The sequence below is a fragment of the Ochotona princeps genome, chromosome 23 (assembly GCF_030435755.1).
Source record: "Ochotona princeps isolate mOchPri1 chromosome 23, mOchPri1.hap1, whole genome shotgun sequence".
Lineage (NCBI taxonomy): Eukaryota > Metazoa > Chordata > Mammalia > Lagomorpha > Ochotonidae > Ochotona > Ochotona princeps.
In genome coordinates this window covers 34706115-34728216 of record NC_080854.1, presented here as the reverse complement: position 1 = coordinate 34728216, position 22102 = coordinate 34706115, and the positions used below count along the sequence as shown (strand labels likewise).

Here is a 22102-nt window from a genome sequence, read left to right as displayed (position 1 = left end):
TGAAACTCAGCACTGTTCATCCGTGTTCCCCTTACGCTTGGAACAGTCATTTAGGAAAACTGACTTATGAGTAACATTACTCGCTCCCATTTTGTTGTGTTTGGTGTCTGTCTGTTTCTGGCACTGTACTTAGTCCTGGAGTTGGATGACATGATGTCTGCTGCCCCAAAATCCAGAAATGGAAAGGAGCAAAAAAATGAACAGAAGGTTCTGATAGAGACCTAAGATCAAAACGCTCCTGGGAGCACCCAGCACTGCAGTCCTGGCATCCCATGCGGGTGCTGGTACAGGTCCTGGCCAGCTCCCTGCTGGTGGGAGACGGAATGCAGCTCCTGTCCAGCTGGCCCAGCTCCAGCCACTGCCATCATCTGGGAAGAGAACCAGTGCGCGGAAGCTTCCGATTCTCTACCACCCTCACTCCCACAAGCCGTATTTCAAATAAAGAAATTTATTTTTAAAGTGTCCTGGGGAACCCTCACCTGACTGAATGCTTAATAACTTGCCTTGCTAACTGGTAATATGTACTCCTACAGGTTCCCCACCTTGTTCCTCTCAGCTGTCTTTTTTGTTTTTAAAGATTTATTAATTTGGGAAGGCAGATTTACAGAGAGGAGAGACAAAGACCTTCCATCTGCTGGCTCACTCCCAAAGTGGCACAGCAGCTGGAGCTGAGCTGATCTGAAGCCAGGAGCTTCTTTTGGGTCTTCCATGTGGGTGGCAGGGTCCCAAGGCTTTGGGCCATCCTCCACTGCTTTCCCAGGCCACAAGCACGGAGCTGGATGGGAAGTGGAGCAGCCGGGACACGAACTGACGCCCATATGGGACCCTGCTGCGTGCAAGCAAGAACTTCAGCCATTAGGCTACCGCGCCAGGCCCACAGCTGTCCGCTTTCATTCAGCCCACCCTCTGCAAAACCATCCTCATGTTGCAGGCGCCTGGGTGAGGATGCCTTTTGCATCACTTTGTCCAGTGATTTTGGAATGTGTTTTGTGTTAAATGTCTGAACTTTTCCATGTTTATTCAGTAACTCCTTAGGACCTGCCTGGAGAAGAGAAATGGCATGACCAGGGGAACCCATTCACTCCTTATTTCCATGCTCAGTTGGGACGGTCCCTTCTGGCTGGCTGTTGGTCTAATGGAACAGAATGACACTGGAGATAGGTCACGTGCGTGTGAATAGCTGATTGTTGATAAAATATGTAAGCAAAGGCCTTGAGAAAATGGTGGAACGATTATTAAGTACAAAATGAACAAGTTGGCACCTAACTGCAGAAATTAAAGTGTGATCGTATGAAACCCAACCTGTCGTAGAAGAAAATAGGGGAAAATACTGAGCTTTTCGCTAGACAAAGATTTACTGAGTACAACGCTGGAAAGCACAATCCACAGAAGAACATAATTTCAGAGGCTGGCGCAGTGGTGTAGCAGGCTAAGCCTGTGGTGCTGGCATGCCACATGGGTGACCAATTCATGTCCCTGCTGATCCAGTTCATCGCTAATGCCTGGAGAATCGGGAAGGTGGCCTCAGACTCCTGCACCCATATGGGAGACTGGAAGACGCTCAAGGCTCCTCGCTCAGAGAAGCCAGCCCTGGTAGCTGTGGCTATTTGGAGAGTGCACCAGTGGATGGAAAATCTATCCTTTCTGTAACTCAAGTAAAATATTTTTTAAAGTTTAGTGGGCCTGGTGTGGTAGCCTACTGGCTAAAGTCCTTGCCATGCATGCACCCGGATCCCAGGTGGACGCCAGTTCTAATCCCAGTGGCTCCGCTTCCCAGCCCATTCCCTACCTGTGGCCTGGGAAAGCAGTGAAGGATGGCCCAAAGCCTTGGGACCCTGCACCCACGTGGGAGACCCGGAAGAGGTTCCTGGCTTCAGATCAGCTCAGCTCCAGCTGTTGTGGCTGCTTGGGGAGTAAGCCAGCAGATGGAAGATCTTCGGTTTCTCCTCCTGTCTAAATTTGACTTTCCAATAAAAATGAGTATTTAAAAAGTTGAGTGTTCTCTGCCCAGTTGTGTTCAGCAGAGATTGGCAGAATCTGTTCCCACACTCCAGGTGTTTTTCTGCCTTGTAAGCAGTTACCTCCTTTCAAGTCGTGGCTGTTACATTCCGCCGTGCGGACAGCTCGCTTGCTTACACAGTGAGGTAAACTTACTACTTTTTACACTCAAACTGTAGGATAAGCTCCCGAAGACTGCTAGATCCAAAAATAGCATTAACTTTTCTCCAATACTGTCGCCAGCTTAGTCGCAACTGCTCTTTTTTTCGCCGTGCCGTTCACTGAGAGGGCATGTATGTGTGTGGGGGGGGGGGGTGTGCGTACCAACCAGGCTCCCCCGCAGCCACGTGCCCCTGTGGGCAGCCGTGGGCAGTGCCCAACAGGTGTGAGGAAGCCAGCGGGAAGCCCAGACCGGCTCGCTGCAAGTATTTTAACGGCACCCTTTCTAAGGAGGACTACCTGGGGAGCCAGAGCCAGGGAGAAGTGTGATCCTTCATCCATCCGCTGCTCTCACATTAGGCTGTGGGAGCACCGCCAAAACGTCTGCTTGCGACTAAGGGCGTCAGAACCTGACTGCGCAGGCGCGCCGCCGCCCGAGTTCCGCCCCGCCTCGGCTGGAGGCGTGTGCGCGTGCGCAGCCCCAGGGGCGGAGCCCCGAGCGCGTCCTGGTTGCCTGGAGACCGCAGCGCCACAGTAGCGGTCTGTGGCGTCGCGAAAGGGACCGTTATCCCTTCTTTCCCAAGGAGCCGGAGTCGGTGAGTACCCCGGGATTCCGGGGAGGACGGCCGCCGCGGCTCCCGCTGACGGTCCGCCTTCTCTCTCCACAGCCGGGTGCCGGTGCGCGGCGCAGGATGCCGCTGCCCGACACCATGTTCTGCGCGCAGCAGATCCACATTCCCCCAGAGCTGCCCGACATCCTGAAGCAGTTCACCAAGGCTGCCATCCGCACCCAGCCCGCCGACGTGCTGCAGTGGTCCGCGGGGTAAGCTCCACCGGGCCTCCTGTCCGAGTCAGGGCCGGGGGCAGAGTGCAGCCAGAGCTCACTGGGGGTGCCGACTCCTGCCTGCCCATCCAGGACTGGAACGGTCTGGTATCGCACAGCAGGCCAGGAAGGGGCAGAATGGGCGCTTACCTGCACAGTCGAGGCCACTCGAGCCTTGGAGAGCGTACGATGGTGGATCCAGAGTTGGTCATCGATTGCAATGATTGAGAGACAGGCACGTGACTGAGCCCCTTCTGGTCTGCAAAGTGCCTTTCGTGAGACAGAATCTCCCACCCGGGTACCTCCTCTGCAGAGAATCCCAGCATGTTAGGCCTCAAGCCGCCTGGCCCCAGGCTGACCCTGGGAGGGAGCAGGCAGCCGCAGACCGCAGGGCCATTCAGGTCAACCCTCTCGATTTTACTGGGGAACTTCTATAATTACGAATCTTTATCGTTGTAAGTCCTCTGTGTGTGTGTGTGTGTGTGTGTGTGTGTGTCTGTATGTGTGTGTGTGTGTGTTTGAACCATCATGTCTTTTGTTGGATTTCTCAACTGCCAGTAACCAGGAAGGCTTAGTGTCCTATGCCTGCTGAAAGACATCCCTGCAGTAGGGTTTTTTCATTTTTTCCTTTTTTAAAGATTTATTTATTTTTGTATGAAAGGTTTATACAGAGAAAGAAAGATATTCCTTCTGCTGGCTCATTCCCCAAATGCCTGCAAAACTGGAGCTGAGCCGATCCCAAGCCCACAGCCAGGAGATTCTTTGGGTCTCCCATGCAGGTGCAGGCACCCAAGGCCTTGGCCCATTCTATATTGCTTTCCCAGGTCCCAAGTAGGGAGCTGGATGGGAAGTGGAGCAGCCAGGTCATGAATCAATGCCCATGTGGTTGCTGGAGCTGCAGGTTGAGGATCAGCCTATGGTGTCGTTGTGCCAGCCCCCTTGCAGTGAGCTCTGAGGGTTTAACACACTCTGCACTCTGAAAGTTCTGGGCGCCAGAGCGAATCAGGCTTCCGTGGCCACCTGCCTTCGTGTCCTTGGCTTGTGGCCCCTTCCCCACCTTCAAAGCCAGCATCTTCCAGTCTTCTTGGGCTGCCTCTCCAACGAGCCAGTCGCCTTTGCCCAGATGACCCAGGACAGTTGTCCCATACCATGTCAAGGAGTAGCACTGGTTCCTGGGATTAGGAACTCTTTATTTTGGGGATTGCTATTTAACCAAAAGGGTTAAAACTAGCACTTGCTAATCCAGCTCTCACCTTCTGAGAAGCACATTGCCAGTTGCTTCTCAATATCTCAGAATTCTCAAAAAAAAGAAAAATATGCAGTCTCTGATCTTAATGATCATCCCAATGTAAATGAGAAAGTTGGGATTTTTTTTTTTCTTGGAACAGGGCAGCATGTCTGGTAATACTTTAAAGGTGAGTGTTTTAAGCTTTGCTTGACAGTGATGCAGTAAGAATTTGAATGCCGCATGCTGCTCATTTCTCTTAAGCACACTTCTAGAATTCAGGGCAAGACCCAGGCCTTACTGCTTGCCAGGGTTCTCTGTGCCCAACTCTGCAGAATGTCATCTCTGTGGGGGAGAGATTCATGAGAAAGCTCTTGGGGCAAGTATGGGGAGGGAGTTGGTCACTGCGGCAGCTGAGGGCCACAGAGGGCTGGAGACTGGAAGAGGCAAAAACCCAATGGCAGCAACGTGGAAGCTCCCCCACTTTTTCTGCCCCCCAAAGTTGATGGCCATGGGACACTGTAGTGGTCCTTCCTGTTTCCCAGGGCAGGGGCTTCTCTGCAGGCCTGGGTTTCTGGTGGCCAAGCCTGGTGACCCACTCTGGGTGCCTGGAGTGATGAGGAAGGCTGCTGTGCCTCATGGTGCCCCCAGGCCACCCCAGAGTAACTGGAGTTGGCCTCCCCTCCAAAGCAGGCTTTCTCAGCCTGGCTACCTGTTGGAACAACCAGAAGCATGTCCAGAAATAGATCACAAACGCTAAAACTGTGAGACACACACAGACACACACATGCCTAGGCCTAGGCCTTTGGCAGACTGCAAGGAAAAAGTTGCTCTGAATCAGTGGAGACCCTGCTAAGGGACAATGTCCCACTAAGCGGGTATGTGCCTTACAGGAGCCCAACCCCATAGGCAGCCAGGTCCCCGTTGGCTTTCCTGCTGCTGAATGGGACCAAAGTCTCACAGGCACGAAAATAGAATAGAGTTTGAGGGGCAGCAAGAGAAAAGGAATGAGATAGACACTCGTTTTGGACAAACACCATTTGACGCAGCTGGATACTTCTAGAAGACCTTGTATGTCACTTCTTGGGGCTGGTGTCTCCCCTCACTCACTCCAGCTTGAGCAGGAAAGAGGAGCCCCGTGAAGGAGACGCCAAGGGAGAAGGAGTGGGAGAGAGGCAGCAGCTGTCATCCTGGGGCAGAGACCTTCACCGACAGCGAGGCCAGGAAGTAGGCAGAGTGCGCCCAGCCCTCCCACAGCAGGCACACATTATGGGCATTGCGCCTAGGCCTGTCCCACCCTCCACCTGTCCTGGCACGTATCGGGGAGCCCTAGAGTGCTGACCTCCCTGCTGAATGCTCCCAGGAGCCCCAAGACGGGAGCTGTCATGACCCCCGCTTTACAGACTGAGAAAGGGGCACACGGAGACAGTGGGAGCCAGAGAGCTCAGTGTAGGACCCTGGCTTGCATCCTCCTTGTCACCGCGCGGCCTCGGCCGCTCGGGGCTAGCTGGGCCTGCAGCCTCACTTGTCCTTGCCAGGTATTTTTCAGCTTTGTCAAGGGGAGATCCACTTCCCGTGAAGGACCGATTGGAAATGCCCGTGGCGACCCAGAAAACGGACACGGGGCTGAGCCAGGGGCTCCTGAAGGTGTTGCACAAGCAGGTAGGAGAGACCCACTGGCCCACTTGCCCCTGCTCTGCCTGGGCCCTCTCCTCACCCCTGGGCGAAGCAGGAAGTCACCGGAAACCTCCTGTCCCTGCTGGCATAGTTCATGCAATGAGCGACCCTGTTGTGTTTGGTGGCCTTGTCTGGGCTAAAGAAGCCCAAATAGCTGTTGATGGGTATTAATTTCAAATGCAGTTACAGAAAGGAGACAGAAAGAGAGATCTTTCATCGCTAATTTACTCCTAAAATAGCCACAAATGGCTAGAGCCAAATCCAGGAGGCCGGAGCTTCTTCCAGGTCTCCCACTTCTGTGCAGAAGCCCAAGCACGTGGGCTGTCTGCTGCTACTTTCCAGGTGCATTAGCAGGGCGCTGGATTAGAAGTGGAGCAGCTGGAGTACAAACTAGTGTCCATATGGGCTGCTGACACTGCTGGTGGAGGCTTAGCTGGCTACGTCACTGCACTGACCCCAAGATGGTTTCTTTTAAAAACGTGTATATATATGTATACATATACATATATACATATATACATATATACATATATACATATATATACACACACACACATTAGCATGAATAGGATATATATACACACACACACATTAGCATGAATAGGATATATATACACACACACACACACATTAGCATGAATAGGATATATATACACACACACACATTAGCATGAATATGATATATATATATACACACACACACACATTAGCATGAATAGGATATATATACACACACACACACACATTAGCATGAATAGGATATATATATACACACACACACACATTAGCATGAATATGATATATATATATACGCACACACATTAGCATGAATAGGATATATATATATACACACACATACACATTAGTATGAATAGAACAGATTTCATGTATTTCATGTGCTTTCTTTAAAAACTTGTTCTGTATTTTCATTGTATTTAAAGGCAGAGGTGCAGAGACCTGGGGTCTCCCATCTGCTGATTGATCTCCCCAAATTCCTGCAACAGCCTGGGTTCAGCCAGGCCGAGAGCGGGAGCCCTCCCACGTGACTGGCATGGATCTCAGGACTTGAGCCATCATGTGCTGCCTCCCAGAGTGCAGCTTGGCATGAAGTTGGAATTGAGACTCCAACCTGGGCATCCTGCTATAAAACATGGACATCCTGGCGGGGCTGTCTTAACTGCTGCTCTAGGGGGCCCTGTGCCCTGTCCTGGAGGGGCTGTCTTAAATGCTGCTCTAGGGGGCCCTGTGCCCTGTCCTGGCGGGGCTGTCTTAAATGCTGCTCTAGGGGGCCCTGTGCCCTGTCCTGGCGGGGCTATCTTAACTGCTGCTCTAAGGGGGGCCCTGTGCCCTGTCCTGGCGGGGCTGTCTTAACTGCTGCTCTAAGGGGGGGCCCTGTGCCCTGTCCTGGCGGGGCTGTCTTAACTGCTGCTCTAGGGGGGGGCCCTGTGCCCTGTCCTGGCGGGGCTGTCTTAACTGCTGCTCTAAGGGGGGCCCTGTGCCCTGTCCTGGCGGGGCTGTCTTAACTGCTGCTCTAAGGGAGGGCCCTGTGCCTTCTAGTCGGAGACACTAGATTCTGCTAGATTGAAAGCAACGACACGAGATTCTTGAAGCTGGCGTTCTGGAGCGGAGGCTTCAGCGCGCTCCTGAGCTGGGTCTTGGTGGAGGCCGTGCAGACACTGTCGCGTCAGTTTGCCCTCTTCCTCTGAAAGACGACAGGCTTGCTCCCCGACCAGGCAGCGAGGGGCTCATTTCAGGCCCTCCGGAGCACCAGCCTGGCTGCCAGCCCCTTCCTACCCTCTCTCCACATCCTTGGAAGTTCTGTACTGATGTACCATCTTCTTTTTAGAGAAATGAGCTGGTAGGGAGTAACTGTTATAGAAGGAAGCTTGACATTCACAATGTTTGGGTCATATTGCTAAAAATGACACCAGTAGGGAGCTGGCTATGGCATGGCAGGTGAAGGGTGCAGGCTTATGTCCTGGCTACTCCACTTTCCATCCAGCTCCCTGCTAGTGACCTGGGCAAGGAAGTGGAAAATGGCTCAGGTATTTGGGCCTCTGCCACCCGTGTGGGAGACCTAGATGAAGCTCCGGGCTTCTGGCTCCAGCCTGGCCCCACACCAGCTGTTGTGCCTTCCTGAGGAGTGAACCAGCAGATGGAAACTCTTTCTCTCTTTTTCTGTAATTCTTTCCAATAAATAAATAAATCTTAGAAATGGCACCAGTGCCATAACATTACTTTTCAAACTCATCTGTCCCCATTATACCAGGCCAATTGAAAAAGTTCATGGCAAAATGAAACTAAAAGGTAAAAAGATGATTGTGGAGTGGGCATTTGGCCTGGTGAGTAAGATGCATGCATCCCGCATTGGTGCTGGGTGTGATGCAAGGCTCTGCTGCTGAGACCTGGCAGGCAGTGGCGATGACCTCACAGAGCTGGGTCCGCACCTGCACGTGGAAGGCATGGCTTGAGCTCCCTGCTCCTGGCTTCGGCCCCGTCCAGAGCTCGTGGGTACTTGGGGGCGTGAGCCAGCAGGTGGGAGTGCTGCTTCTCTCCGCTCTCTCAGATAAATGAATCCGGAAAGTTTTGTTTTTAAAGTATTAAAATCCATGCATGTGTTTCTCATGAGATGCGTGTTGCATGAACTTTGCAAAGACCCTGTGCGGTTGCACAGCATTCTGAAGCTGGGCTTTACCACCGCTCTGCTTTATGGGAAATGGACCCCCAGGCAGAGTGGATTTGCAGGGAAGATGCTGAGGCACCATGCCGCAGGGTGCTGCCAGCAGGTGGCAGAAGCTGTCCACTCACACACCCTTAGACCTAGGAGAGGGACACCTGTGTTGCCAGCTCCCACATTTCCCTGGAAGCTGGCTTTGTAAGTGTCTTTATTTATCCAAGTTCCTTTCTGCACGTGCCTTCATGCCTTTGTGCCACCTGCATGCCGGGTCAGTTTCACTCCCCCTTGTTCCCCTAACGGACACAGTGAGACTAATCCCTGGTCCAGGGCAGCCCTCTCTACCCACTGTCCCTCTATGGGTGACACCATTCACTGTCCCCTTTTCCACATTTCACAACTTCTGAAAACTTACTTGGGCTATATCCTGCTGTTTTCTCTAAACAGTGTAGCCATAAGCAGTATGTGGAGTTGAACGATCTTGAGCAGAAATGGAAAAACTTGTGCCTGCCAATAGAAAAATTCAAAGCCCTCTTACAACTGGATCCTTGTGGAGGCTCGATGGAGTGGATAAAGTTTTTAGCCCTTGGATGCAGCATGCTCGGTGGGGTAGGTACCCGTACCTGGTGTGTCCTTAGGGGCCTGGCTCAAAAACAATGTGGGCTCTAGTTGAAACACTCCCATTGCTTTGATAACATCATCTTAGAAAAGCAGTCTTGTTCTCAGCCTTTTTCAGGCTAAGTTATTTAAATTTTTAAAATTCAGTTATTTGGAATGTAGAGAGATATAGAAGGGAAAAGACAGAGACAAGAGAGAGACCTGCCATCCACTGATTCACTTGCCAAATGCACAAAAATACAACTGCAGCAGCTGCTGTAGCTCCTGTTTGGTTGTGAATTTCGCTCCCTCTACCCTTGCAGAGCCCTAAAGAGCAGAATGCCTCTCAGTTGAACTCAGGTCAATCACTCTTCTTTTTTGGGTGCAACTTTGTCATGTTCACCTCCCTATATGTGAATATTAAGCACCAGATTGAAGACAAAAATGAGGTCCCTTGTCCATGTGCAGTGTGTGGCACTAGAGGGAGACATTCAGCCAAGGACAGGACCTCCCCTAGCAAGCCGAGCCTGGGAAAGGGGCCTCCTCCTCTTCCTGCTGTTTTATCCGAAGGGGTAGGAGGGCGGTGAGAGCGTGCCGCTTGCCAGGCAGCATGCCCGTGGTCAGTGCGTCCAGCCTGGCCCCTCGCTTCAGCCGGAGGACCGGCTGCTTGCCTTCCACTGCTTCCTAGGTGCCTTTGTACCCTTCTGGTTGTGGCGCTGGACTCAGAGTGGGGTTCAGGTGTGACAGCTGACCTGGTCCTCGCCACAGGAGCATGTGGTCACCCCGGTTCATGCTCTCAGGGTCCCTCCATCTCCCCCTGGCCACACCCCGACGGCGAGCGCAGTGTGAATTCACCTGCTTGCAGCATGGTTGCCATCTGTAACGGGGGTATGTGCCTCTGGCCCAGCCTGGAGCTCGCAGCTGGGAGGGAGCTGCCCAGGCCACCCACGGGACATTGCAGTGTGCCTAACAGGGCAGTGAAGAAGTGAGGTGAGCTTATGAGGAGTAATTTGTCATGGAATGCTGCCTGAAGTTTTGTTCACACTGAGTGCCGAGTGCTTGGCATATGGGCGCTGTGTGTCCAGGCCCACGGGCGCCACTGGTGCCACCCTGTGGCAGGTGCGTGCTCCTCGTTCTCTGCGCTCCTTGTCAGGGTGACGGTCAGTAAAAAGGGCAGAACCTCTCCTTACCTTTTGGAGTCCCATGTGCCCCTCATGACTTTCCTCATGCCTTCCTTCCACAAATGCTTCCAAGCACTTTGTGCCGGAGCCGCTGGGTGAGGCGTCTGGAGAGGACAGGGACAGAAGCTGATGCTCCGGCACGGCCCTGCACCCTCGAAGGCTGCTCTGTGGCTGGGAGCCGCTGGCTGGTGGCACCCAGGGCCCACTTTCCTGGAGGACAGTGATGGCTGCATGTCCTAGCTCTGTCCCTCCGTTTCTGCACCACCGTTCCAGCCTCTGGCGCAGGAGTCATGTCTCTCAGACCCCCTGTGGCCAGAGGACGCCCGTGCCGTCATGGTCTGCATGTCAAGGAGACCTGCGCCTTGGGTTCATTTGTGAAAGCTTCCCGTGTAACCCCATGGATGGTGTACAATTATTGCTTAACACCACGGTGAATTTCACACAATGCCTGGGGACACAGAAATGCCACTCAGCAGATGATGATCCCACTGCGCTCACAGACATGTGCAAGTGAGATTGCTGTTTAAAATATAGTAATCTCTTGTTAACAGGATCCGCACCCCCCTTTAAAAAAAATAAACCCTTTGCCTGTTTCCTACAGGATGAACTGAGGGAGTTGGAGGGGAGAGTGTGTAGGGGAAAGAGGCTGCGGTCCATTGACCGCCACTGCCCTGAGGCTTCCAGGGAAACCCAGGAGCTCTGGGTGTATTACAGGCAAAAGGGGTGGCTTCCTGGGCAAGCCTGGCAGCGGGAAGGATCATGAGGGAGACGCCCTGTCCTTGGGAGGGATGGCCCATGCATCCCTGGACCCGAGAGCCTTCCGTGTCGAGGGGTCTGGGGCAAGGTGGAGCCTGGTTGCACTGGGCTGCCCTCCAACCTTGGGCAGCTGAGGTGCGCTGCCTGCCACCCAGAACCCCACAGCCAGCCCCTTTGGTCAGGAGCACATGTGGGTCTACACTGGCCGAGGACGCCAGCATGGAATGATACAGGTGTCACCTGTTGTCAGAATCTATGGGTTGGAGTCTTTCCTGCCTGCTGGCACCTGAGCCGACCTCTCTTTCTCCTCTTTGGCTTTTCACTGTGGAGAAAACCCAGGCGGCTGCATGGAGGTGGGCCCTCAGAGGATGTGCCTGGGGTGGGATCCCTGGCCGGCCTCTCACTGTGCCCCTCCTCTGGTCCCGCTAGTCCCTGAACTCGGCCATGAAGCACCTGTGTGAGATTCTCACCTCAGATCCCGAGGGCGGGCCAGCCCGCATCCCCTTCGAGACTTTCTGCTACGTCTACGAGTACTTGGCCGGGCTGGACCCAGACATCCCTCCCGCGGACACGGAAGCCTACCTTGCCACTCTGAAGGAAAAGGTGTAAGTCTCCTTTAAAGATAAGCATGCCCTGGGCAGCAGGAGCTGCCTTTCCGTCCCATTAGTCCCCACCTCTTCCCAGGTAAGGTGTGTCAACAGTGACTCTTCCTGCCACTAGTGGGGAGGAAGAACAAAGAACGCCTTCCCAGATGGGTCTGCGCAGGGCAGCCTCTGCCCACGTGGGCTTCGGCCCCAGCGGGACTTGGATCCTCTTTAGTTTGCAGAGGGAGAAGATGTGCACTGTGAGGCAGAGCTGCTCGTCCCCAGAGTATCTTGACCCGTGAGCACAGTAGGCCAGATGATGAGAGTCCTGGTCCGCCATCAAGTGAGAGGAGTTGGTCTCCTCCCCAGTGACCGCTGGCAAACGGTCTGGGGGCCGTGTCCCTGTGGTTTGAAGAGGTTCTTGGCTCCACAAACTTGGGTCTTGGTTGGTGAACTTGCCCTCAGGCACGTGGTGCACTGCCCCCTTAGGCTGCTTCAGGTCTCAAGCTGACCCCGTCAGCGGCCTCAGGTGCTGCCCCCCTGTGGCCTGTGTGTGTTCACACATCTGTGCTCTGTCCCCTGCAAGATGATCCTGAGCCTGGAAAGGTGGAAATGTGCTTCCGGGGAGTCCCTCCTGCTCAGGCTGCGGGGAGCAACGCGGCCGTGGAAGTGCAGGTTCACTCCCCAAATGGCCGCAGTGGCCAAGAGTTTGACCAGACTGAAGCCGTGAGCAGCAACCAGGAGCTTCTTCCAGGTCTCCCACATGGGTGCAGGGCTCCAAGTATTTGGCTCATCCTATGCTGCTTTCCTAGGCACATTAGCAACTGGAACAGAAGTGGAGCAGGCGGGGCTTGAACTCATAACCATATGGGATGTTGTCATTGCAGGAGGCAGCTTAACGCGTGGGGCTGCATGCTGGCCCTAAGTGATCCACAGCCTGTTTGGAAGCTCATGCGTCTGCCCACCCATCCATTTGCTCCCTGCTTGGTTCCTAAAGCTCCTTAAGCCCCTGAGTGTGCCCTCAGAAAGTGATGCTGCAATTGGCAGTCATTGAGATGACAGTGAGCTTGGTGGGGTTGACGGCTGGGCCTCCCTGCAGCCTCATGAGCTCTGCAAGAGGGGGACAGGGTCCTGCTCTCCAGGCTGGGCAGTGAGGGGAACACCCAGGAGGTGCCCCCTTGCTAGCTGTGAGGAGAGGACCCTGGCGTGGGGGCAGGCCTCAGGTGGCATTTGTTCTCAAGCTGCAGGATGCTGCCTGTGGTGGTGTTAGCAGGCAGGACTCATGCTTCCATCCAGCAGCAGATCCCCACCTGCACACAAGGAAGCTGAGTGCCTTGTTCTGTGGAGTAAGCGTTACTGTTGAGAGAGCATGGATAATGAGTTTTTTAAGTCAGACTTAAACAATTAAATTGCGTTTCGTCTATACTCTGAGAAAGTGCTAACGTCATTTATCTGTTTCCAATGTAGAGAATCTAGGAAGAATGACCTGATAGGAGTTTCAGATTTCTTCTCTGCAAAGAGAAATATTTAAAAAACCTCAACAAGAAAACTCTGAAGATGTAGACCATTAATACGGAGAACATCATGTTTTAATGTCAAAAATAGTGCTGTTGAAAGACCTTGACACCAAATACAACTTGTCATTAACCACACGCATCTGTAGTATGAATTGCTCTCCAGGTGGAACTAACACGTGGCAGGTGCTTTCCCAGGGCCTGTTCAATTCTCATTTCTTCCTCAGCGCATCCTGTAAGCACCTGAAAGCAGAACACGGGGTCTTTTTGTCAGATAATCAGTTCACAGTCGGCAGAGTAGGAAGGGAGACTGCCGCCCTTGACTCGGAGCTGGAGCTGAGCAGGGCTGCAGATGGACTCGGAGCTGGCCCCCCTGACCTCCCTGACCTCCCTGACCCCCAGGCGCCCCAGGAAGGGCATGGCCGGCAGGGACCCGGCCTCTTCTGGGGACGCCTCAGCCGTGGTCGGGAAGCCACAGACTTCAAGCACCAGCATTGCACACTACGCTTGGTCTGTTTGTACCGAAATGAGCACCTGCAGCCAGCCCCACAGGAAGCTGCTCTAAGCAGAGGAACCAGCCCCGGGTCCCAGATCGCAGATGGCGCCCCGACACTGTCCGCCAGCTAGGGACCTTCTGCCCCTCCTGTGGACAGAAATGGGGCTCACTTGGATGCTCAGGTGGTAGAGAAAACTGTTTCCCATAGTTAGTGACCTCGTTAACAAAGAAGCTGCCTGGGGCAAAGAAAACACCGCTGGAGAAAAAAAATCACAAAATTCAGAGTGGAAACCATCACATGGGGACATGGGAGCTAAGCCTAGAGCAGCCAGAAACAGGTTCTTTGGAAATCTGATACAAGAGCAACGCGTCAGCCAGTTTGGGCAAGAGAAGTCCCAAAGAAAGCAGAGGTGGTGTGTCAGCACAGACAAGATACCCACAGCTGCCTGCCAGCTGGGAACATGTGGATGCACAGTGCACAATAAACAAGCGCTTACACAGAAGTGGGGAGCGTATTTGAAAGATGTTTACAAAGAGGAGCGACAGGAGAGAGGTCTTCCATCCGATGGTTCACTCTCCCAATAGCTGCAAAGGCCAGAGCTGACCTGATCAGAAGCAAGGGGTCTTCTCTGGATCTCCCACCTGGATGCAGGGGCCCAAGGACTTGAGCCGTCCTCTGCTGCTTGCCCAGGGTATAAACGGGAAACTGGAAATGGAGCAGCCGAGATTTGAATTGGTGCCCATTTGGGATGAAGGCAGAGAATTAGCCTGCAACATCACCGTGCCAGCCCCTGGTCCCTGAGTGTAAAGCAAATCCTGTCAGATCTGCAACCAGGAGGTGGTTTCATTTTAAATCAGCTCTCCTGTACAGTAAACAAGAGAGTTAGTTCCCTGCTTGTCCTACCAGACCGGCACACCTTGTTGCCAAAACAAGAGATTTGGGGATAGCCAAAGTGCAGGCTTGTTCTGTGAGGAGCATAGGTGCAAATATCCCAGAAATAGAGCAAAACAAATGTAAACGCAATGTACGAACCAACACACTGACAGCTGGTGGCTCACTTTGCTCAAGCAAACTGAATTCGTCCCTGCAGTCCCCCTTGGACAGTGTTTGGACCCACCCTCCCCTGCTGCTTGGTTTCCTCTGAGTCCCTCCTTGCCACCAGCCTCTCACCTGCCAGGGTGTCACGGTTGCAGCCCCCACTCCCCGAGGGGTCAGCCTGGGAAGCAGCAGACCCCTCGCCTGCCCTGCACCACTAGGTCTCTTGTGACCAAGATAGGGCCCTGCACTACTGTATGACCCCTTGACCTGACAGCAGGTGCAGGTACCTCCCCCAGGCCTCCAGACTGAGTTGTAACAGGTGGAGAAGTTCCTCCTGGCCTCACATGCCCTGGCACCTGCTCCACACTGGCGGTCCCCTCTGCCACTTCCCTTCCCATGGTCCTTGCTTCTAGGCCTGCCGCCCGCTTGCATCACACCTGGCTGCCAGCTCTAGCAGGCCCCACCCCACGTCGACAGGTAGGGCAGGAAAGCGTGTTTAACTCCTCATCTGCTTTTGCGTTTGGGGATCTGCAGAGCCTGCAAACAAAAAAGTTCTCTTGATGCTGCGAAGGTGGCAGATGCGATCCATAAGAACAGGCCCTGGGCATCTACTGCGGAATGCAGATTTCATTCCTGCAATGTAACAAATCGAGCCATTTGCAGCTTGGGAAGTCTGAGCTAGGTTTCCTAGATCTGTCTGTGAGTGTAACAGTGATGAGAGGTGAAGATGATAAGTCAGGGTTTTTTTGTTTTGTTTTTTATCTGAAGACAGAGTTGCAGAAAGGAGGAGAGAAAAATCTTCATCCACTGGCTCGCTCCCCAAATGACCACAACAGCTGGAGCTGGGCTTGCTAGGGAGCTAGAGTCTCCCACGTGGGTGCAGGGGCCCAAGGATGTAGGCCGTCCTCCACTGCTTGTCCAGGCACATTAACAGGGAGCTGGACCAGAGTGGGGCGGCCAGTACTCCAACCGGTGCTCAAATGGGATGTTAGTATTGCAGGTGGCAACTTTATCCAGGAAAGTCTCAACCTTTTGAAAGGAAAGAGGAAGAGGTTAGGCAGATGGCTCTTCATGTGGAGGGGCTGGAGTGGAGGGTTTCCAGAGACAAGAGGGGCAATAACGAAGGAGTTAGGGCTGTTGCTTCCACTGGGAGCCTGCGAGCTCACAGGTCAGCGGCAGAAGCGCCTCCCAGCTTGGTTCACCATGAGTACGCTCATCCCAGGCCTGGAGAAGAACTGCCAGGCCTTGCTGGAACACAGTCGGAAGTTCAAGCTAGATTACATCGCAGGAAGACCAACAATCAAAAGAGCACTGCTCCGCTTCCAAACCTCACACCCATTCCCTGGGGAGGGAGGGAGTCAGGCAGGTGGCCCCCACGATCCGTGCTCAGAAAGATCAGGATGTGCAGGGAGCCAGGAGCTGGAGAAGAGACTGCCGAGAGCTGACAGCCGGTCCTTGGGGAACCTGCCACGAGGACACCCAGCCCTGGGCTTCCTCCTCAGATAGCTGTGCCTGGACCCAGCTGAAACCTGCTGGGTCCAGAGCTCGGGTTAGAGCCAGGGGGATGGCAGCAGATCCTTTGGGACTTGGATTGGGGACCTCTCAAGGTCCCTGTGATGTTGTCTGCCAGCTTTCCCCGGGTGCCCCATCCTTGTCCCCCCCATCCATGGGCTGAGCTGTAGCCTCCCAATGCACTGATGTGAAGATTCTTGGGGTGTGTCCCAGTGGAGAGGGGCAGGTAGGTAGCCTGGCACAGCAAAGGGGAAGGCCATGTGGCTATGCCAGTTGGCACTGACAATCCCAGGGGCCCACTAAGGTACTATTGTATGAAGTGGTTCCTTCATGCTGGGAGGAAGGGGGGGGGCTCCATGGCATAGGAAAGAAAGCCTCAAAGAAAGAGGGTGCAGAGGTAGGTACTGCAGGGGCAGAGCAGAGCTGTGTACAGTGTCTGGAGGGGCAGGTACTGGGGAGCACTGCCTCTCAGTCACCCTCCAGCCCTGGAATCTGGGACGCAGTGAAGAACCTAGGTGTTTTCTGCCTTTTTGCGATTCTGCTTTAATTCCTTGGCTGGGGGCTGTGTGAACTCCAGGCCTGATAGTCTGCGTGACACCCGGCAGGACACCTGGCAGGTCACGTAGGCAGACCACTCCTCAGAAAGGAGGTCCCTGGTGTTTGATAAGATCCACTGCCCTATAGCTCATCAATTTGTACCTTTTTGAAAGCTGCTTGCTTCAAACCCACCAATAGAAGCCTGCTAAATCATGACTGTATAATTAATAGCCTGAAATGTATAAGAACCGCTGGGCTGTTCAGTCGGGGTTGGGGGGCTGTCTCCTTCTTTTTTGCCCTTCCTGCTGATCTTGCTACTCCTCAGCTGTGGCTGCCCCTCCCCCAGCCCAGCCCCTGCTGGGAGACCTAGACTAACCTGAATAAACCACCTTTATGCCTTAGTACCGACTTCAGACTTGGTGATTTTCTGGGGTTATCAAAACAACAGCAGCCTCCTGTGTCTGCAGCATGGACCAGGCCCAGCCATCTCCTAGGCTATCCCGTGGCTGGAGCCCACAGGAAGAAGCCAGCAATGGCACGTGGCGGTCACATTTTGGCTCTCTCAGCTAACCTGGCACTTAGTTTAGTTCCAACCTCAGCCCCCTTGAGAAAGGAGTTAGACTGCGTAGTAGGCAGTTAGGGTATTCTGGATCCCCGAGTCATCATTTTTTCTCAAATATAAAAGGGTGTTCTCTCTACCATGTCTTGGATTCACCAGAGCACGTTTCTCTCAAAAGACAAGTGCATATCTTAACTTATCCAGAACAAGCTTCCTCCAAAAGACATACCAATTCCCCACATAACACATCAGCCCAATTCGTCTCAATTGTCTCTGGTCATTGTCAAACCGGTAGTTTCAGACTGGCCTCTTTAATCAGTAAAAAAGGGATTGAGGAAGTTGGCCGGTGACACCTTTCTGGGCCTTTTGTCCCAGGGCCAGGTACCATGGAAACCAGGATTTCTCCTTTGCTTGTGGAGAAACATCTTTGAGGGGAACCTTTAAAAGATGCTCTCCCCACTGGTAATTCGGGCTGTTCTTCCTTTCCTCCTCCTACCTCTGGCAGGAGGTCTGGGATTTTCTCTTTCCCCTGCCACTATGGCAGAGGTCTAGGGCCTCTCTTCCTCCTGCCCCATGGCAGGAGGTGTAAGGATTCTTTCACTAGGATGGGAGCGCCTCTTCCCAGCTCTTCTAATAAAACTTGCTTTAAAACTAAACTGTGTCTGCATGAAAATTCTTTCCTGCGAGACAAGAACTGAGGTTGCTGCCGTATTCTGGGTCGAAAACCCTACAACACCCTGACCTGATTTCCCATCTTCCATCTGTTGTAGGGTTTTTGAACCCCGAATACTGCAGCAACCTCAAATTCTTGTCTCGCAGGAAAGAAGAATTTTCATGCGGACACAGTGTAGTTTTAAAGTAAGATTTATTAGAAATAGTTGAGAAAGTAGACTCCCATCCTAGTGATGGGAGGGGGCCTCGAGATCCTCTGCCATAGTGGCAGGGAGAAAGGCAAGAGAGAAAAACCCTTACCTCCTGCCATAGTGGCAGGAGGAAAAGCTAAGAGAGAGAAAAACCCATATTAATGGTGGAGAAAGCATCTTTTAAAGGTTGCCCTCAAAGATGTTTCTCCATAAACAAAGGAAATTCCTGGTTTCCATGGTACCTGGCCTTGGGACAAAAGGCCAGAAAGGTGTCACTGGCTAACTTCCTTGGTCCCTTTCTAATGATAAAGAGGCCAGTCTGAAGCCCTCCCCCTTGGCAATGGCTGGAGACAGAATTGGGCTGAGGCTTCAGGTGAGGAATAGATATGTTAATGTCACCCTTGTCTCCTGGGGGAAACACTCCTGATAAAATATGCATTTGTCTTTGGGAGAGACGTGTTCTGGTGAATCCAAGACATGGTGGGGAAAATACCCCTTTATATTTGGGAAGAAAAATGACTTGGGGACCCAGAAAACCCTAACTGCCTACCACCCAGTCTAACTCCTCTCACATTCCACCCCCCAGAAGAAGTGACCTTAACTGCTGTTAAGGGGGACAGGGACGTCGTTCGTTCTTAACTGCTTCCCGCTGACAGAGGACGTAGTTCAAGGGCAGCAGTTAGGTACTCCTCTGGGGGCCGGTCTAAGGGTCCCCAGTAGAATGCAGAAGTCATCGGAGGTGCCTGGTGGGTTGTCTGGGCTCCGAGTGTTCCTTTTTGTTGAAGTCTAGATGACAAAACAAAGACAATTATAATCTTTTCCAACTTAGTGTGTAATGGGATCAGTTGGAAACACTAATTCAAATGTTTGCATTTTAGAACTTAGATATGAGAAACATTGTGTTGAACATTCAACTTGAGTAGTTTAGCTTAAGTTTATGGATTAGATTTTTTCAGTTTGAAAAAATTCCTTTTAAGCTCAAGTTTGGAAACAAACTCAATGAACACAATAGAACACATGAAACTGTGCTATATGAAATTGTTATCTAGATCCATTAGAACACACAGAGACAATGACAAGACTAACATGTGGCAATAGGACATGAACCCATGCAGGGCACGTAAACGTTAAGTCTCCATGGAGTCATAATTTCGTCTAGTAATGATAATTCTGAATTAAAATTTAAACTTACTTGGCTTTTGAAAATACTACAGTTGTTTTATATAGAAGTGGTGGATTTAAAAAAAACAAAAACAATTGTACTTTACCAGTTGCTGGAAACCCTAAGAGTATCAGAAGACATTGAGCCTAGAACATAAAGCATGACACTTAAAACATTTCATTACAAGACTTATCTGGATCATAGCATAGATGGTAAGAGATTAAGTTAGTTGTGAGTTATAATAACCCAGCAGTTGATGGCAATCTAGTAAGAATTCACAAAACTTCACACATTAGGGGGCAAAGGCAAGCAATGAACTAGTCCTATAGTTGCTACAAGCCATGTTGACAATTGTGTTGTAGGGTTTTTGAACCCCGAATATTGCAGCAACCTCAAATTCTTGTCTCGCAGGAAAGAAGAATTTTCATGCGGACGCAGTTTAGTTTTAAAGTAAGATTTATTAGAAATAGTTGAGAAAGTAGACTCCCATCCTAGTGATGGGAGGGGGCCTCGAGATCCTCTGCCATAGTGGCAGGGGGAAAGGCAAGAGAGAAAAACCCATATTAATGGTGGAGAAAGCATCTTTTAAAGGTTCCCCTCAAAGATGTTTCTCCATAAACAAAGGAAATTCCTGGTTTCCATGGTACCTGGCCTTGGGACAAAAGGCCAGAAAGGTGTCACTGGCCAACTTCCTTGGTCCCTTTCTAATGATAAAGATGCCAGTCTGAAGCCCTCCCCCTTGGCAATGGCTGGAGACAGAATTGGGCTGAGGCTTCAGGTGGGGAATAGATATGTTAATGTCACCCTTGTCTCCTGGGGGAAACACTCCTGATAAGATATGCATTTGTCTTGGGAGAGACGTGTTCTGGTGAATCCAAGACATGGTGGGGAAAATACCCCTTTATATTTGGGAAGAAAAATGACTTGGGGACCCAGAAAACCCTAACTGCCTACCACCCAGTCTAACTCCTCTCACATTCCGCCCCCCAGAAGAAGTGACCTTAACTGCTGTTAAGGGGGACAGGGACGTCGTTCGTTCTTAACTGCTTCCCGCTGACAGAGGACGTAGTTCAAGGGCAGCAGTTAGGTACTCCTCTGGGGGCCGGTCTAAGGGTCCCCAGTAGAATGCAGAAGTCATCGGAGGTGCCTGGTGGGTTGTCTGGGCTCCGAGTGTTCCTTTTTGTTGAAGTCTAGATGACAAAACAAAGACAATTATAATCTTTCCCAACCTAGTGTGTAATGGGATCAGTTGGAAACACTAATTTGAATGTTTGCATTTTAGAACTTAGATATGAGAAACATTTTGTTGAACATTGGACTTGAGCAGTTTAGCTTAAGGTTATGGATTAGATTTTTTCAGTTTGAAAAAATTCCTTTTAAGTTCAAGTTTGGAAACAAACTCAGTGAACACAATAGAACACATGAAACTGAGCTATATGAAATTGTTATCTAGGTCCATTAGAACATAGAGACAATGACAAGACTAACATGTGGCAATAGGACATGAACCCATGCAGGGCATGTAAACGTTAAGTCTCCATGGAGTTATAATTTCGTCTAGTAATGACAATTCTGAATTAAGATTTAAACTTACTTGGCTTTTGAGAATACTACAGTTGCTTTATATAGAAGTGGTGGATTAAAAAAAGAAAAATAATTGTACTTTACCAGTTGCTGGAAACTCTAAGAGTATCAGAAGACATTGAGCCTAGAGCATAAAGCATGACACTTAAAACATTTCATTATAAGACTTATCTGGATCATAGCATAGATGGCAAGAAATTAAGTTAGTTGTGAGTTATAATAACCCAGCAGTTGATGGCAATCTAGTAAGAATTCACAAAACTTCACACATTAGGGGGCAAAGGCAAGCAATGAACTAGTCCTATAGTTGTTACAAGCCATATGTTGACAATTGGAGAACACAAGAGTCTTAAATAGACGGACAGAGAAATCCCCAATAATTTAGTAAATGAGGAAGACATGAACCCTGCCTCAGAATAGTGAGGGTGTCCTATCCGGTGAAGTCTAGCAAAAACTGAAGAGGGAGATGGCAAACATGCCGGTCGGGAGCCTGGTCAGTGCTGCAGACTGAGTAGTTACAGGCTGACTTTTCCCTAGAAAAGCTTCTTTTCTGAGCTTCAGTTAAGAATCTGTCACCTATTCTGCTCTACATAGAATCTAATGGAATATACTGAAAGTCACTCCTCAAGCGTGTTAAGAAGCTTGGAGATCTCTGTGGCTCCTAATCTCAGAGATTTATTTAAATCAAAAGATTCAGCTTAGAAATTCTCATTTACGAACACTTTATGAGTCAATTGAAACAGACTACATAGCTTGTCACATAAACATGTACATGTATACCAGATAACATACATTATAAGACCAAGTAGCTTTTGTAACAGCTTTTTGAAAAAATCTCTTGTTTTAAAGTTACCAGTTATTTAGAACTATATCTTGCTTTTAGTAACACTAGTTAAAGACTCTTTTAGTTGGAACTTGTAGCTTACTGTTTAGCTTTAGCACTATCTGCAATGGATGCAATAGCATCTGTTGGAACTAGAAGATGAAGCATTCATTGTTAGAATTTTAAAATAACAAATGTAAACATCTATTTACTGTACAGGGCACACTGTGGAACCACCTGTAAGACTCACACACACACTTGTACTGTTTAGGCCTCTAGGCCTTGTTCACCAGGATAACAGCTGTAAACAATAACGTAATAAGATTATTAGACTTTAGT

General features: G+C 51.0%; 1 protein-coding gene across 1 annotated transcript; it reads left to right on the top strand.

Annotated features, from left to right (window-relative positions):
• The first annotated feature begins 2709 nt into the window (after positions 1–2709).
• ROPN1L (rhophilin associated tail protein 1 like) lies at positions 2710–13326 on the top strand. The gene is made up of 6 exons (XM_004583751.3): positions 2710–2753; positions 2826–2980; positions 5744–5867; positions 9004–9165; positions 11520–11695; positions 13142–13326. The coding sequence occupies exons 2-6, from the start codon at positions 2850–2852 to the stop codon at positions 13203–13205; spliced, it is 657 nt and encodes a 218-aa protein (XP_004583808.3). The 5' UTR covers positions 2710–2753; positions 2826–2849; the 3' UTR covers positions 13206–13326.
• Positions 13327–22102: the final 8776 nt, after the last annotated feature.